Genomic DNA, 16137 nt, shown 5'->3' on the forward strand with positions numbered 1-16137 from the left:
TCAGAGTTGCGGACCAGTAGACTTGTTTTCTCATTCTCAGGACTCTTAAATTGTGTTCACTAGTTTATAATGACATTAATAAGATTTCCTAAAACCTCGAGTGGGTGTGGTCTGAGTGATTTGTAAATATTATGATACAGGCATTTCATAGTTTTTATCTTCAATCTGCTACTAAGATTGTTGATAAGTGCTTACACTACTCCAGGATACTGTAATAAGTCTCTATATTCATTTTTTCATAATATTCTTATGAGGCAGTTAACATTACCTCTATTGTACAGACAAAATATATGTGATATTTTCTAAACAAACCACTAATAATACCTAAATATATACAAATAGAAATGTCTTTATTCTTCAGTAAGAGAACTCTGTTTTTGAGTTCTATTTCTGATGACAGAAAGCTAATCTTGCCACAAGGTAAACTCAGCTCCTTCTTATTTTTCTTAGTGCTGCCTGGTTGACTGTTCACCATAAAATTCTCTCACTCTTAGTTTTTCTCTTACCCATAGGAATGACCTATGTCTCAGGAAGTTTCCATCTTGCCCTGGCATTGGGGGATAGATGAACTACTAGAAGAAAACACTGGGAAAATGCCATAGGACACGAGTTTGGGCAAAGATTTTTGGGGTAAGACCTCAAAAGCACAGGCAATGAAAGCAAAAATTGACAAATGGGATTATATCAAGCTAAAAAGCTTCTGCACAGCAAAGGCAACAATTAATATAGTGAAGAGACAACTTGCAGAATGGGAGAAAATATCTGCAAACTTTCCATCTGACAGGAGATTAATATGTTAAATATTGTTCCAAAATGTATAAGAAACCCAAACAGCTCAATAGCAAAAAACAACAAATAATCTAATTTAAAAATGGGCAAAACACCTGAATAGACATTTCTCAAAAGAAGGCATACAAATGACTAACAGGTATATAATAAAATGTTCAACATCACTAATAATCAGTGAAAGGTAATTCAAAACCACAGTGCAATATCATACCACCCTAGTTAGACTGGCTGTTATCACAATGACAAAAAATAACAAATGCTGGTAAAGGGGTGGAGAAAAGGGAACATTTATACATTGTTGGCAGGAATGGAAATTGGTACAGCCACTATGGAAAACAGTATAGAGTTTCTTTTAAACTCTAAAAATAGAACTACCATGTAATCCAGCAATCCCACTGCTGGGTATGCATCCAAAAGAAAGAAAATTAGTACATTGAAGAGATATCTGCATTTTCATGTTTATTGCAGCACTATTCATAACAGCCTAGATATGAAATCACTTATACTTGATATAAGTGGAATTATACAGCATTTGTTCTTTTGTTACTGGCTTATTTCCCTTAGCATAATCTCAAAATGATGATAGGTGTCTATCAATGGATGAATGGATAAAGAAAATGTGGTACAAATTCACAATGGAATAGAATTCAGGCATAGAAAGAATGCAATGCTGTCATTTGCAGCAACATGGATGAGACTGGAGGTCATTATGTTAAGTGAAGTAAGCCAGGCGCAGAAACACAAATATCACATGTTCTCACTCATATGTGAGGGCTAAAAAAAAGTGTATCTCATGAAGGTAGAGAGTGGAATGGTGCTTACCAGAGGCTAAGAAGGGAAAGGAGAAGAGTGGGATGAAGAGAAGTTGATTAATGGGTACCAAAATGTAGATAGAAGGAATGAGTTCTAGTATTTGATATTATAGTAGGGAAATTATAGTTAATAATAATAATTTATCATATATTTCAAAATTGCTAGAAGAATTGTAATGTTCCCAACACAAATAAAAGATAAATGTTTGAGGTGATGAATATCCCAGTTACCCCGATTTAATAACTACACATAGCATACATGTATCAAAATATTACATATACCCTTAAAGTATGTACAACTCTGATGATTTTCTAATCATGCATTAATAATCACTCAGTTTGGCTGAGGAGACATGCCAGTAATTTCCTATAAAATATTTAACACTAAGCAGCATAACCTTACAAGGTGTCCTCCAATGTAAATGAGCTGCTAAATAGATCTCTAGGTAACTAAAAGAACTTGACCTATAAGTGAAGATATTTCATCAAATCAGTTATATTTTTGCAAATATCTGCCAAAACGAGATTTTATTTTTAACTTAATATTGATGATTTTTTCCTTTTTGGCAATAAATTGGTATTGGAATCAATTAATTTTTAGAAACCTCTAAATAGTTAACCTATATAGTAAGACACATTCTTTCTATTGCATTTAAGGTGGCATAAGAACCTGTATTCAATCCTTCTAAATAATCATTAGAAATCTGAGATATAGGTTAAGAAGCAGGGTGATTAGAACACACACACACACATACACAAAACCTCCTACATGCCAGACACTGAGGTGATACGATGTGTGACCATTAGATCCTATCCTAGAGTCAGGACTTCGGAAACACCTTTCGGGTAAAATGATATTCAATCTTATACCTGAAAAATAATGGCGGTTTTCCAGATGAAGTGAAGGGAACAGGTTGTTTTAGATAGTTTTTTTTTTAAGACAGTTTTTAAAAAGTACATGGATATGTGTAGATGGGTAAGCATAAATTGTGATAAGAATTCAATATCTCTTCATCTTCCCTTCCTTTCCCTTTTGAAACAATTTAGCCAAAACGTCATTAAGTGGGGCTAAGCAGGGTCAGTGTCCATGCCAGTAGAATGGGGAGGCATCGTGCTCAAGTGCAAAATGTTAGAGTCTGAGTGGTATAAAGAGAATGGGCCAGATGGTGGCCCAGTTTAGTGTCCGAGCCCAAGCAGGAAGAAGAGAACTTTCACAAAGGCAGGGCTGCTGGTAACAGGCGGCTGTTTGGGATCAGAACCCAAGTGGCTTGAAGAGGATATCTTCAAGGGATGCCAGCCAAGAGCAGAGTAACAGAGACCAAGTGGGATGAGAAGACCGAACCCTATGGTGTTAGACTGGAATTAGAGATATTGGTGTGAGTTATGGTTTTCAATACAAATGGAAGTATAAATAGATAAGATAGATTTAGGAAAAATGTAGGTATAAACACGTGTATATGTGTGTGTATATTTTAGGTTTATGTATATTTATGCATACACATACACACATAAACACAAACATACATTTCCTAACGCTCTTTTTTGAGAAGACACCTAGTGACAACAATAACTTAAAAGCAATGAGTATATCTGGTACATAGATCATGTTTTCTGATGACCATTTTTCCCTAAAATTAACTGAAGCTTCTTGGACTTGAGCAGAGGAAGTATAAAATGAGTCTGGGCTATTTTCTTGTACCAGAAAGCAAAGAACTATCCAAGAAGGTTGGGAGCCTGTCAGAAGGGCATAGGAGACAACCTGAAGGGGATCACACTGCCTAAATCTGAGATAATTTAAACATCAAAGTAAATGACGATAGTAACTTTTTGAATAAAATAGAAGTTCATAAATATATACTGATATAAATAAGATATTGAAAGTTTCATGAGGAACTGTATATTTACACAGTCTCAAATTACCTCCCCACAAAACACTTATTAATTATGAAGGAAGAATTTATAGTTAAGAAGTCTGGCAAACACCACCTTAATTGAATGATCAAAGTTGACATCACAAATAATGTGACAATTTGAAATCATATACGAACTGCTAAGAATCAAAAGCAAGGGAAACAAAGGATCACTTCTATAATATTCCATCCAAAGATGCACAACCTGGATGAAAAACAAACCCTAATTAAGAACATGCTACAAAGTAAATCTGTCCAATAATCTCAAAAACTGCTGATGTCACTGAAGTCAAGGAATGACTGGGGAATTCTTCGAGACTGAAGAAGACTGCAAAGACATCTAAATGCAACACATGGGTGGTACTTCCAGATGGCAAAGTGAGTTTCTCTGAAAAATCTGCTCCTTCTTAAAAGCAGCGAGGAACGTGGAAAACATTGTCAAAATCATATCCTTTGGTACTCTTAAAATTAACCAAAAATCTGCAATAGCCCAAAAAGTGTTTATTCAAGAAAAATAGCTAAATCTTGGTAAGAATAGTGAGCTTTATGGCATTTTAACTTGGCCTAGTTTCATCTTCCATTGCCCAGCTCTGCAGAAGCCTTAAAAAGCAGCAGCATTGCAAACATAGTAGCTGTGAAGACCATCATCCTAGCAGCCACTAGGAGGGGCAGAACAGGTTTGGAGCTTTAATAGAGCCCCATCCACACAGAATTATCACTATTTGACCTGTCACTCAGCTTCATGGAAAAGCCCCATTCACAGGAATTATTATTTGACATGATTCAGAGTTCACTCAGTGGGAAAAGTCCTATTTCTAGAGTAGTTGTTCAAAACATTAAGTGGCAATTAATTAACATAGCAGCTTCTCAAAGGAGGAAAAACATAGGACTATAGCTTGAGATAGAAGATATGGATTTGAGAAGCACAATATAAGAAGAAAAATACTATGGAATGCTTGTTGTGGATTGCACTGTGTCCTCCAGAAACACGTTTACATTAGCCCCTGGTACCTGTGAATGTGACCTTATTTGAAAATAAGGTCTTTGCAGATATAATCAAATTAAAATAGTATTACTGGCTTAAAGTAGGCCTTAAATCCAGTTACTGGTGTCCTTATAAGGAAAGGGAAATTTGGACATAGACACACAGAAGAGACACACACAGAGAAGTAAGAAGGCTATGTGACAACAGAGGTAGAGATTGGAGTGATGCAGCCACAAGCCGGGGAACACCAAGGATTGCTGTCAATCACGAGATGCTAGGAAGAAGCAATGATTCTTTCTTAGAGACATGACAGGAAACATGGTCTTGTCAACACCTTGAGTTCAAATTGCTAACCTCCAGAGCTGTGAAAGAATAAATTTCTATTATTTGAAGCAGAATTAAAGCAACAGTATGTGGCACTTTGTTAGAGCAGCCATAGGAAACTAATAGAAGTTGTGATGCCAATTATGGCAAACAAGAAGCTGGACAAAAACTGAAAAGGAAGATACGGAGAAAGAGTTGTCTATAAGGGCCTTTATAAAGCTCCAACGTATTCCTGGGAATCTAGGAAAGTATATGATTGTGTAAGGCTGTGTACTACCCAGGAAAGATCTGAGAAGGCTCTTAATTTCTTCCCTCTGAGTGACACTGAGGCCCTGCAAAAGCACTAAGTGAAGTCCAAGGCAGAACTGTAAACTGAGAACTGAAGGCCTGCTCTGACACCAAGCAGTGCCCTTCCACAAACGAATGAAAATTTATTGGCCTGATCGTTAAAAAAAACTATTTCATCCAGGCGCAGTGGCTCACACCTGTAATCCCAGCACTTTGGGAGGCCGAGGCTGGTAGATCACGAGATCAGGAGATCGAGACCATCCTGACCAACATGGTGAAACACCATCTCTACTAAAATACAAAAAATTAGCACGCAGCCTGTAGTCCTTGCTACTTGGGAGGCTAAGGCAGGGGAACTTCTTGAACCCAAGGTGGAGGTTGCAGTGAGCCGAGATCGCACCATTACACTCCAGCCTGGGTGACAGAATGAGACTCTGGCTCAAAAGAAAAAAAAGTCTATTTCATTTGCTGAACACTAAGCTAACTGAACAGGGTTAGAAGTTAGCTCAGTGGCCACATATGCCAGAGAATATAGACTTTTTAGAACCAATCAAGGAAAGTAACTGAATGAACAGCAGCAACAACAACAAACTGTGTTGTGGCTGTCAGAAAATAGACTGAGAGAGCTGCCACATTATATTATTTAAAACATCTAGTTTTCAATGAAAAGTTATGAGTCACACAAAGAAAGAGAAAAGCAGTCACAGAAAAGAAGCTTAAATAGCAAGTGGAAAAACAATTCAAGATGTAAAGGCGATCCTTAATAAAATGAACAGCTGACTTCTATCAGAAACTATGAAGTTCAGGAGGCAGTAAAATGACATAAGCAAAGTGTTAAAAGGAAAAGACTCTTAACCCAAAATTCTACATCTAGCCAAATTATTCTTTAAAAAATAGAAGAAGAATTTAGGGCATTCTCAGTTAAACAAAATCAGATAATTTGTCACTAGCAGATATACCCTACAAAAGAAAACATTAAAGGGAGTCCTTCGTGATAATATGAAAGGACACTAACCAATAACAAATCCACACAAAGAAATAGAGCACTGGTAAAGGTAACTACAAAATACAGTATAAATTTAGTTTTTGCTTGCAACTTTTTTCTTCTCTTACCTAATTTAAAAGGTAACTGCAGGGCAGGCAAAGTGGCTCATGCCTGCAATCCCAACACTTTGGGAACCCAAGGTGGGAGGATCGCCTGAGGCCAGGAGTTTGAGACTAGCCTGGGCAACAAAGTGAGACTCCAGCTCTACAAAAATACAAAAATATTATCTGGGTGTGGTGGCATGCACCTAGAATCTCAACTACTTGGAAGGCTGAGAGGATCACTTGAGCTCAGAAGTTTGAGATTACAATTAGCTATCATTGTGCCACTTCACTCCAGCCTGGGTGACAGAATGAGACCCTGTCTCTTAAAAAAACTGCATGAAGCAATAATTATAAAATTGTTACAGTGTAAAGATATAATCTGACTAACAGGAATAGCACAAAGGAGGAGGAAAAGAATATAGCCACATTGGAGCAAAATTTTGTAAACTATTAAAATTAAGTTGATCTTCATCCTAATTATATAGTTTTTAAGTTAAGATATTAATTGTAATCCTCAGGGTAATTACTTGGAAAAGAACTTTACAAAAGGAAAAGAGACAATATGAGAATTAAAATGGTAATTTTAAAAATATTTACTTGATACAAAATAAAACAATAATAAAGAAATAAAAGAACAAAAAAGACATAAGACATGTGGAAAACAAATAGAAAACAGTAGGTGTAAATCCTCTCTTAGTGGTAATTATATTAAACACACATGTATGAAACACTTCAATCAGAAGGCAGAGACTGAACAATGGATTATTAAAAAATGGTCAAAATATGAGCTGCCTAAAAGAGACACAATTTAGATTCAAAAGCTTAAGTGGTTGAAAGTTAAAGGATGTAAAAAGCCCATACCAAGCATAAAGACAGCCATAAGATAACTAATACCACACAAAATAGACTTTAAACAAGATCTCTCACTAAAGATAAAGACAGACATTTTATAATGATAAAAGGGCTCGTCTGTCTGGAAATATAATAAACGTACAAGCACATGACAACAGAGCCCCCAAAATACATGAAACAAAACCTGGCAGAATTGACAGGAGAAATAGTTAATAATAACAGAGACTTCAATAGGCCCCTTAAATAATGAAGTCTAAAAAGTAAAAAAAAAAAAAAATTTCAAAAAATGTTTATAAAATAAGAATATAAAGAAAGAAAATATTTTTGTACAGCTGTACAATGTGTTTGTGTTTCAAGCTAAGTGTTATTACATAAGAGTCAAAAAGTGTAAAAATTAAAACGTTTTTAAAGTAAAAAAAGTTACAGTAAGCTAAGGTTAGTTTATTACTGAAGGTAAAATTTTTAAAATAATTTTAGTGTAGCCTAAGTGTATAGCGTTTATAAAGTGTCCCAGGCCTTCACATTCACATTCACTCACCGCTTCCTCACTGAATCACCCAGAGCAACTTCCAGTCCTTTAAAAGGCTCCATTCATGGTAAGTACCCTATACAATAAAGTGTATCATTTTCTATCTTTTATACTGTAATTTAATTGTACCTTTTCTATGTTTAGATCTGTTTAGATACAGAGATACTTACCACTGTGTTAAAATTGCCTACAGTATTCAGTGCTGTAACATGCTATACAGGTTTGTAGCCTAGGGGTGTAATAGGTTATACCACCTAGGTTTTTGTAAGTATGTGCTATGGTGTTGACACAATGACAAAATTGCCTAAAAACACATTTTTCAGAATGTATTCCTATTGTAAAGCAATGCATGACTATGTATACACACACACACACACACACACACACACACACACAAACAGTTCAGCTCACTTATAGATAAAGCTATTTTTCAAATTACAAAAGAAAGCATCATATATTCTACTCAAATTTTTACCTTCTCTACTGAGAGATCATGTGAAGAGGAAAGCTAAAACACCAAGATTGAGATGAACTGAGATATACTCTGACAAGTCAGGTTGGGGAACATGGGCAAGCCATTTACTGTACTTACCTGATTTTTAATTTCACTTGTAAAATAATATTTAAAATTCCCCTGAATGTTGTTAATTCTAATTTTTCTGTAATTTTATTTAAGTGTAACTATTTAGAAACATATTTAGTATATGAGGCAAATTACCTATTGTTTCAATCTTTTAATGTTATAATACTAAATATATATATTTATATTTAGGAAATGAATTTATGGATTGAGCTGTTTTAATTTTTTAGTAATATTTTATAATTGGTCACTTACTAATTGTAAGTCTATTTTCCATTGTATACATTGTACACTCAAAAACATTAAAATAATTCTGTGAAAATAAAGTGTAAGCTTCTGTTTTCATTCCTCCCTGTTACTAAGCTTGTTTCTCTGCCTCTCTGCATGCACCAACCCCCACACTCTTAGTTTTAAAGTCTCAGCGTACTAATAAAAGTGGGATATCTTCTAGGGACTTTGATTCCACGAGACAGTGATTTTTATTATGTCTTAATTATTTTTCATAGGAGTGCTTCATTTAGATTACTTTCTAATACCCCCCCAGTTATAACAAGATGATAGATTTTTTAAAATTTGTCACTTATTTCTTATACTATTGTTTCTTATGGTAAACTGTTTACCATGCCTTTGCCCATGTAAACACTTGTAAGATTATAATCACTCCAAAATGAGCAAGTATTGTTATTGCACACGTTCTTATCAAGAGAAAAAGAAAACGGCTTGGTGTTCAAGTTTTTCCATGGGTTTAAAAATGCACAAGAACTTAGCAACTTTGGAGGAAAACCAACTTACTTTTTCTTTGATGCAACCAGAAGATTGCAAATCAATACTTAGCATTAAGGATTTAATTGAGAATTAACATCACCATAATTGAAGATGAGGATGAGCATCTTGATGTTTAGGAGAGGGCTATTTGCTTGGGGAGGTCATTACATTGAAGAGCACAAACACTGGAAAGGGAAAACGCAAATTATGTGTTTCCTTGGGCAAGGACATAAAGTAAACACTTGAATTGGTGGTCAACTATAATTTTCTTCCAGAGCCAGCAATTCTGGCAACACTACACTTTCGATTTATAGCAAAGCACACAAGTAGCAGTGACTTTGAAAAGAAAGGATAAAAGAATCAATGCAAAAGTTACTAGTTCTTACAGATCTGTGTCTCATTCGAGGAACTTAAGGACCTCTCCCTCAATCCAAAAGCAGAATGCACTCTTGCTGCTTACTCCCAGCATGCCCTCAGCTGTTCCTACTTACTCCTGGAGGAAGCCAATGATATTTGAGTCTGGGTTATCAACAATCCTTTAATTTTTTATTTTTATTTTTTTTCCCTGGGATTTCGAACCAATATACTCCTAGCCTGAACAACATAGAAGATTTCCTTTCCATTTTGGTAGAAATTATTTTTTAATGTAAATTATATTGTGTTCTATTTGTTTCCAATGTCTTGAAAAGTTCAATCACTTCTCCAAATTCTCCGGAATAAACATAAGAAAATATCTCTCCCCAGCACTACCCGGTCCCCCAATATCACCATCCTAAAGGCACTTCCACTTCCTCTATCTTCAGGGAAGGAGTGTGCAGTTCTGATTTAGCTCCTCAGTGGAGTAAAGGGAATTTAGAGGAAGGGGGATTTCTGCAGAAATTGTCAGTTACACAAGTAAGTTCCTCTTGGTTCCCCGTTTCATCAAAAGTGAAAAACTGTTCACAGGAGTGCCCATGTCCCCTGTTTCCCTATGCATCACTAGAGCCAAGAGGGGACTCCGCCAGCAAGGCACCCTCTGCTCTGTCCCGCAGATCACAGTCCCCGACTTTCACCCCATTGTTTGTGCAATGTGCAGAACTGGAGCTCAAAGCAGTGGGCTCAGGATCACTCTCCAGGCCCGGCGGGCCCATAGACTCCTTCCTTGGCTGGGAAGAGGGGCTTTCGTGAAAGCAGAGCTTGACAAGCCCCAGTACTGTCATGGTCAAGATCACCAACACTACTACGGCTGTGCTCACAAATATGAAGACCACGGCAGAGGAGGAGTCGAAAGCCTGAGGAGTGGCAGAGGAAGTCGTAGAATTAAACTTGGAAATCACGCTCCCAGATGGGGTGATAGTGGCCTTTGACTCGGCTTGAAGGGACATTTGAAGGGTAGACATCGTGCTCTGTGATCCCCATCGAGGAATCTCAGGAATAGATGTTACTGAATTGTCTTGTTCAGGGACAAGTGGTATCTCTCCCAGCTTCTCGTCGACCCTGATTGGCCATGTTCTCTGCGGCACGGGGCTGGTTGCAGTGGCCGGCGGGCGCCTGGTGGGCACCCTGGTCCCCCCAAGGGTCGGCTGTCCTTCCCCACTGGTCACACAAGAGCGGCCGTCCTTCCCCAGCTCGAAGCCCGTAGCACATTCGCAGGCAAAGCCTCCCAAGTCGTCTAAGCAGTTAGGGAGCTCTGCGCATTTGCCAGCACGGAGGTACCTCCCGGGGCAGGGACACAACACATCGCCCGAGAGTTTGTCCCAGCGAGCGCCGATTTCGTCCGCGATGCAAGTAACTGAGATCGGGAGCTGTCCCCGGCAGAGCGCACTCACCTCGGTCCCAGGTGGACTGAAGTCCAGAGCGGCGCTGTGCAGCTGGAAGGGCGCGCGATAGCTCAAGTTAGAGGCGGCCCCGGGGCGCGGCGCAGGACACAAGACCTCAAACTGGTACTTGCACAGGTAGCCGTTGGCGCGCAGGTGGCATCGCATCTCCTTCCAGCCTGCGGGCTCGACCCCACCGGTGGCCTGGAGTACCGCGCATCTCCGCGCGGTGCAGGAGCGTTGGGGCTCCTCCACCCACTGCAGCGTGTCGCTTTCGAGACCGCCGGGGTCGGAGGACAGCCAGGAGAACCCCCGCAAAGGCTCGTTCTCCAGGGTGCAGTGGGAACGCCTGCGCTCCAGTGCGACCCAGAACAGCAGGTCTTTGGAGCCCCCTCCGGGCCCTGGGCCTGCCCGCAGGAGCGCGAGCACAGCGCGCAGCTCGGCGCCCGCACGCACGGTGCTGAGCGCCCCACCTCGCAGGATGCAGGCCTCCTCGGCCGCCTGCCGCTTCATGGTAGCGTGGTGCAGGCTGTAGCAGGCCCCCGAGGCCGAGCAGCCAGCACGGTCGGCAGTGGGGTGTTCGCCGCCGCCCGGCCCGGGCCAGAGCGCCTGCCAGAGGAGGCACAGGGCGAACGCCGGCCTCATTCTCTGAGGCCCCGCACGCAGAGCTGCTCCCAACTTGGATCTGTCCCGCTCGAGGACGCGGAGCTGTGTCTGGAGCGCGGTCACCGCCCTCTACAGCTGGCTTCCCCAACACGGTTCCCCCTCCCTTCCCCTCCGCCCTCGCTCCCGACGGACCCCCCAACTGCCAAGAATCCCCCCGCGGGCCCAGCGGCCAACGGTTTCCCTTAGGCCGCGACAGGAAATGTGTGCGGAGCGCTGCCAGGCCCCGTGCAGCCCTGAGTTATTCTGGGGTCAGGAACACAGCTGGCGCCGGGTACAGGGGACGCAGTCGACTAGAAGGTCAAACACCCTGCTTAGAGCAAGAGGAGAAACTCGCCACTGGGATGAAGTGTGTGGCTTTTCTCCTTTCAGGGAGTTTCATCAGGACCGCAGAACCCATAACACGTAAGCGAACATAGGCAGGAAGGACTTGAGAAAGGAACTGGCTTATGATTATAAGACCACGCCCGTCTATTGTGTTTCTGTCCGGAGCTGTGGAGTTAGCGTCAGAATAATTCGTAGACGGCTCCAGTGTTTGGGGGGCCTGTGCCTGTGGGGGAAAAATATGTTGTGAAACAACTTAGCAACTCCTTTTGCCACCAGAGGCAGCACTATTTAACCGCATATCTCTATATGGGTCTTTGCTTCTCTATTATGTCAAGAGATTTCAGGCGTGCTAACTACTAAATAATTTAGACTTGTTTGGGTATTTTAAATGGGAAATTCTGCTTCTTCCATCAGCACTTGCTTTAGAAATTTATTTTTCACTTCCACGTGTTTCTCTTTGAGATGGACCATATTGATTCATTAAAGAAAGGAAATGTATTTCTAGGACTAAATGAAAAATAATGGCCATAGATCTTAACAGTTAGGTTGTTAGCTTTCCTTGCCACTGTATTGGTTCAAAAATTCTTCAAGTTTATAGGTTATACATAAATGAGTTCGTGGCCTTATAAATATTCGAGAACAACTGCCCTATGTGTGATTTTAGCCTTGAACTATTTTAGTATCATTTTCTCCTATGATTGAGTGGCAGCATTTATAATAGTAAGTTGTAAACATCTCCTTTAAGGAAAATTAGAGTTCCTTAAGAAATTAAAATGTTTATTCCATTATAATGAATATTGTATACTGTCAAAAAATATCTTGTAATTTGAAAGATGGGTGAGCCAATTTCTTTAGAATTCCAATGGGTGTTTTGTTTTAATATAAACATTTCAACTCAGTGGGAAGTGGCAAGGAATTAAAGATGAATAAAGAAAGTAAAGGTTAAAAACTGTACTGTTATGAAAGGATTTCTTGTTAGCAATTTAGACAATTCAGTATCAGTTTAGAAAACATACATTCTATCTTGGTTCATAATGGCCAAATATGTTGCCATCAGAAACACATAAAGAGTTTCAGCTAAGCCCTCTTAGAGATGTCTGACGCTTTTAAATATCTTTAATCAGAATGAAAGTTGCCATTCCATGGATAATGCATATAAGCTCACTTTGTTGTAGTGCATTCAGGTTGATGAGGGTCGGAAGGGAAGGTTTCAGGATCACATCTGTATGCTTCCATCTTATTTTTTACCATAACTCTCATTCTTCTTTCCTCCTGGAAATTCCATGTATCTTAACAAACAACAGTAAGCCTATGAGTCATCATCATACTTACCTTGCTTTTGCTGAGTATGGAGCTTTGCACTAGGATTTCTCTCCTGACCTTTCTATTTCCCAATTTAAAGAACATTCCTTAGTCCTTCTCTTCAGATGTCTGAGAATCACCTTAAACGTGGCTTTGCATTTAAATTAGGTAACTTAGTGTCTTATAAGAAAGAAACATGAAAATCCAGAAATCGAATTGAATGGATTTTAAAAAATACTTAGTCACTTGGGCCAGCTCTCTATAGACCATTGCAATCTTATGACTGTGTTTGTAAATGTGTCCATGTAGTGCAATATTTTTAATAAAATCTTTTTCAAACTTAAGTAGTCAATGGAAATTTCTTAGATAGCTTTAAAAATCGTTTGGGATGAGATGAGGTGTCTACAGTAAGAAAGAATGAATAGCTGGAAAGCTTAAGTAAATACATGATCTCACTCCCTGACATTCTGTCTAGGGGAGTGGGATTATAGCAGAGAACACCTTGGCCGTAACGACTATATGAGAGTACTGACCATGACCATGACCATATCATGGAATGACACAAGAGTTAGAAAAAATTAGCTCAAAGTAGGACGTAAATAGTTTTGTAATTAGTTTGAAATAGACAGTTTATCTGACCAAATTAGAAATGGAGGAAAGTTTCTATTTTTAATAATATTTATTAAGATAATAATATAGAAACATTTTACCCTCACTGGATTCCAAATACCTAAAAATCTTATAATACCAAATGTGAATCTATTGGCTCTTTTACATGTTACAGATTAGAGCAACCACTTTGGAAAAATTTGACACTTTTTTTCACTAAAATTGAATATTTGCAAACTCTAGCACTTCCATGATAAGGTATAAAACTAAGAGAAATTTTGCACATGTACAACAGAAGATATGTAAAAAATGTTTATAGCGACACTATTCATATTAACAAAACCTTGAATCAATCAAAATATCCAAAAACAGTATAAAAATAGACTGTAGTATATTCACTAATTTAATATTATATAGGAGTAAAAATTAGTACAATATAGTGGCAAGTAACAATATGAATTTATTTTAGCAATACAATGTTAATGGACAGAAGTTCCAAAAATGATACAGAGTCTGACATTTTTATACGATTAAAAGAACAGTACTAGATATATGTTTGTGTATTCTTTAGAAAAATAGTTACAATAAAATTAGATAAAAGAAACAATAAACATAAGATTCTTAGTGATGCGCCTTTTGGGTGAGAGGAAAGAGAAGGATGGAATGTTAGGGGAACTAGCAGGCTTGATATGGGCTGTTGATAGAGTCCTAGCTTTTGTTCTGTGCAGTGGCTTTGTGTCACTACCCAAATAATGGAATCTTTATTCCATTATTAAAAATAAATAATTAGTAATGAACAAATAAATCAAAATGGCTATATCTGGATAAATAATAAGTGAATGGACATGAAGCAGGAATTAAAATTAATTTAATTCTGAGTGGTTGAGTTTCAAAATGAAAAGTAAAAATAAAATCAAAATGTTAATTACGTTTAAAATATATTTTCAGTATATTTTCTTTATTTTATTATTATACTTCAAGTTCTGGAGTACATATGCAGAACATACAGGTTTGTTACATAGGTATACACGTGCCAGAGTGGTTTGCTGCACCCATCAACCTGTCATCTACATTAGGTATTTCTCCTAATGCTATCCCTCCCCTAGCCCCCCACCACCTGACAGGCCCTGGTGTGTGATGTTCCCCTCCCTGCGTCCATGTGTTTTCATTGTTCAGCTCCCACTTATGAGTGAGAACATGCGGTGTTTGGTTTTCTGTTCTTGTGTTAGTTTGCTGAGAATGATGGTTTCCAACTTCATCCATGTCCCTGCAAAGGACATGAACTCATCCTTTTTTATGACTGCAAGTATTCCATGCTGTATATGTGCCACATTTTCTTTACCCAGCCTGGGCATTTTGCTCCACCTGAGTGCATTCCTCGTGGCCTGGGAGCATTTCAGATACCCTAGTGCACCTAGAACCCAAGCCCAAGGGTCCAGAGGATGGAGCCATGAGCCGGTCCTGGCTCCCCAGGACTACAGCACATAGTTCTGCGGTGCTGAACCAAGATCACTGGCCAGCACTCAAGTAGGGGAGAAGCCCACATTCTCAGAGCACTAAGAAGGGTAAGATGTGTGATTTCTTGGGCTGGCAAAGGAGCAGGACATACCTCCCTTTGCAGGGACAGTCTGAAAAAGGTATGGTCCATGTCTCTGCCATGGCCTCTGCTAGATGAATCCCTGTGGCTCAGAACACCTAACAAAAGAAATGTAGGCATGGTGTCAGTGATCAGAGGGAGCGCCCCTAAGGCCCAGGAAAAGTCCTAGTAGTGGAGTCACCTCTCTCCCAGCACACCCTGCACTGCAGAGCACTGCTGCAAATGTGAGGAAATACAAAAGAGCTGCACACCTAAGTGCCTATCTACCAACCATTACTCTTAAGTGCTGTCTCCTGAATCACAGCCCAAACTACAATTCCAAAAATATTTTGCTAATATACCACCCACTGAAACCAAGGGCAAGAATTCAGCCACAAATAAAGTCCCTGTAAAGAGCCTTAGCCCTCTGAAAACATACAGAAATGACTACAGTCAGCTTACATCATAGCTAAAGTAACATCCAACCTTCCCAGACAAGAAAGAATCAGCACAAAAACTTCAGTAATTCAAAAAGCCAGAGTGTCCCCTTACCTCCAAAGAAGTCCACTAGCTATCCAGCAATGGTTTTTAACCAGTCCGAAATGACTGAAATGACAGACGTAGAATTCAGAATCTGGATGGCAAAAAGCTCATTGGGATTCACAAAAAGTTGAAACCTAGTCCAAGGAATCCAAGCAATCCAGTAAAATAATTCAAGAGTGGAAAGACAAGATAGCCATTTTAGGAAAGAAACAAACTGAACTTTTATAGCTGAAAAATTCACTATAAGGATTTCATAATACAGTTGGAACTATTAGCAGAATAGAACAAGTTGAGGAAAGAATCTCAGAGTTTGAAGATTGGTTTTTTGAATCAGATAAAAATAAAGAAAAAATTGAAAAAGTTAAGAAAACCTCTGAGAAATATGAGATTATGTAAAG

At 39.0% G+C, this 16137-nt stretch overlaps 1 protein-coding gene across 1 annotated transcript; it reads right to left on the reverse strand.

Annotated features, from left to right (window-relative positions):
- Positions 1-9447: 9447 nt before the first annotated feature.
- On the reverse strand, positions 9448-13348 carry CLEC14A (C-type lectin domain containing 14A). Its single transcript, XM_522832.7, has one exon. It carries the CDS (start codon positions 11362-11364, stop codon positions 9892-9894), a length of 1473 nt encoding a protein of 490 aa, XP_522832.1. The 5' UTR covers positions 11365-13348; the 3' UTR covers positions 9448-9891.
- Between the last annotated feature and the right edge of the window lie 2789 nt (positions 13349-16137).

Source organism: Pan troglodytes, chromosome 15, assembly GCF_028858775.2.
Source record: "Pan troglodytes isolate AG18354 chromosome 15, NHGRI_mPanTro3-v2.0_pri, whole genome shotgun sequence".
Lineage (NCBI taxonomy): Eukaryota > Metazoa > Chordata > Mammalia > Primates > Hominidae > Pan > Pan troglodytes.

Bases quoted from the DNA above. Each gene is read 5' to 3' on its own strand.
- CLEC14A (XM_522832.7), bottom strand. From the start codon at position 11,364: ATGAGGCCGGCGTTCGCCCTGTGCCTCCTCTGGCAGGCGCTCTGGCCC.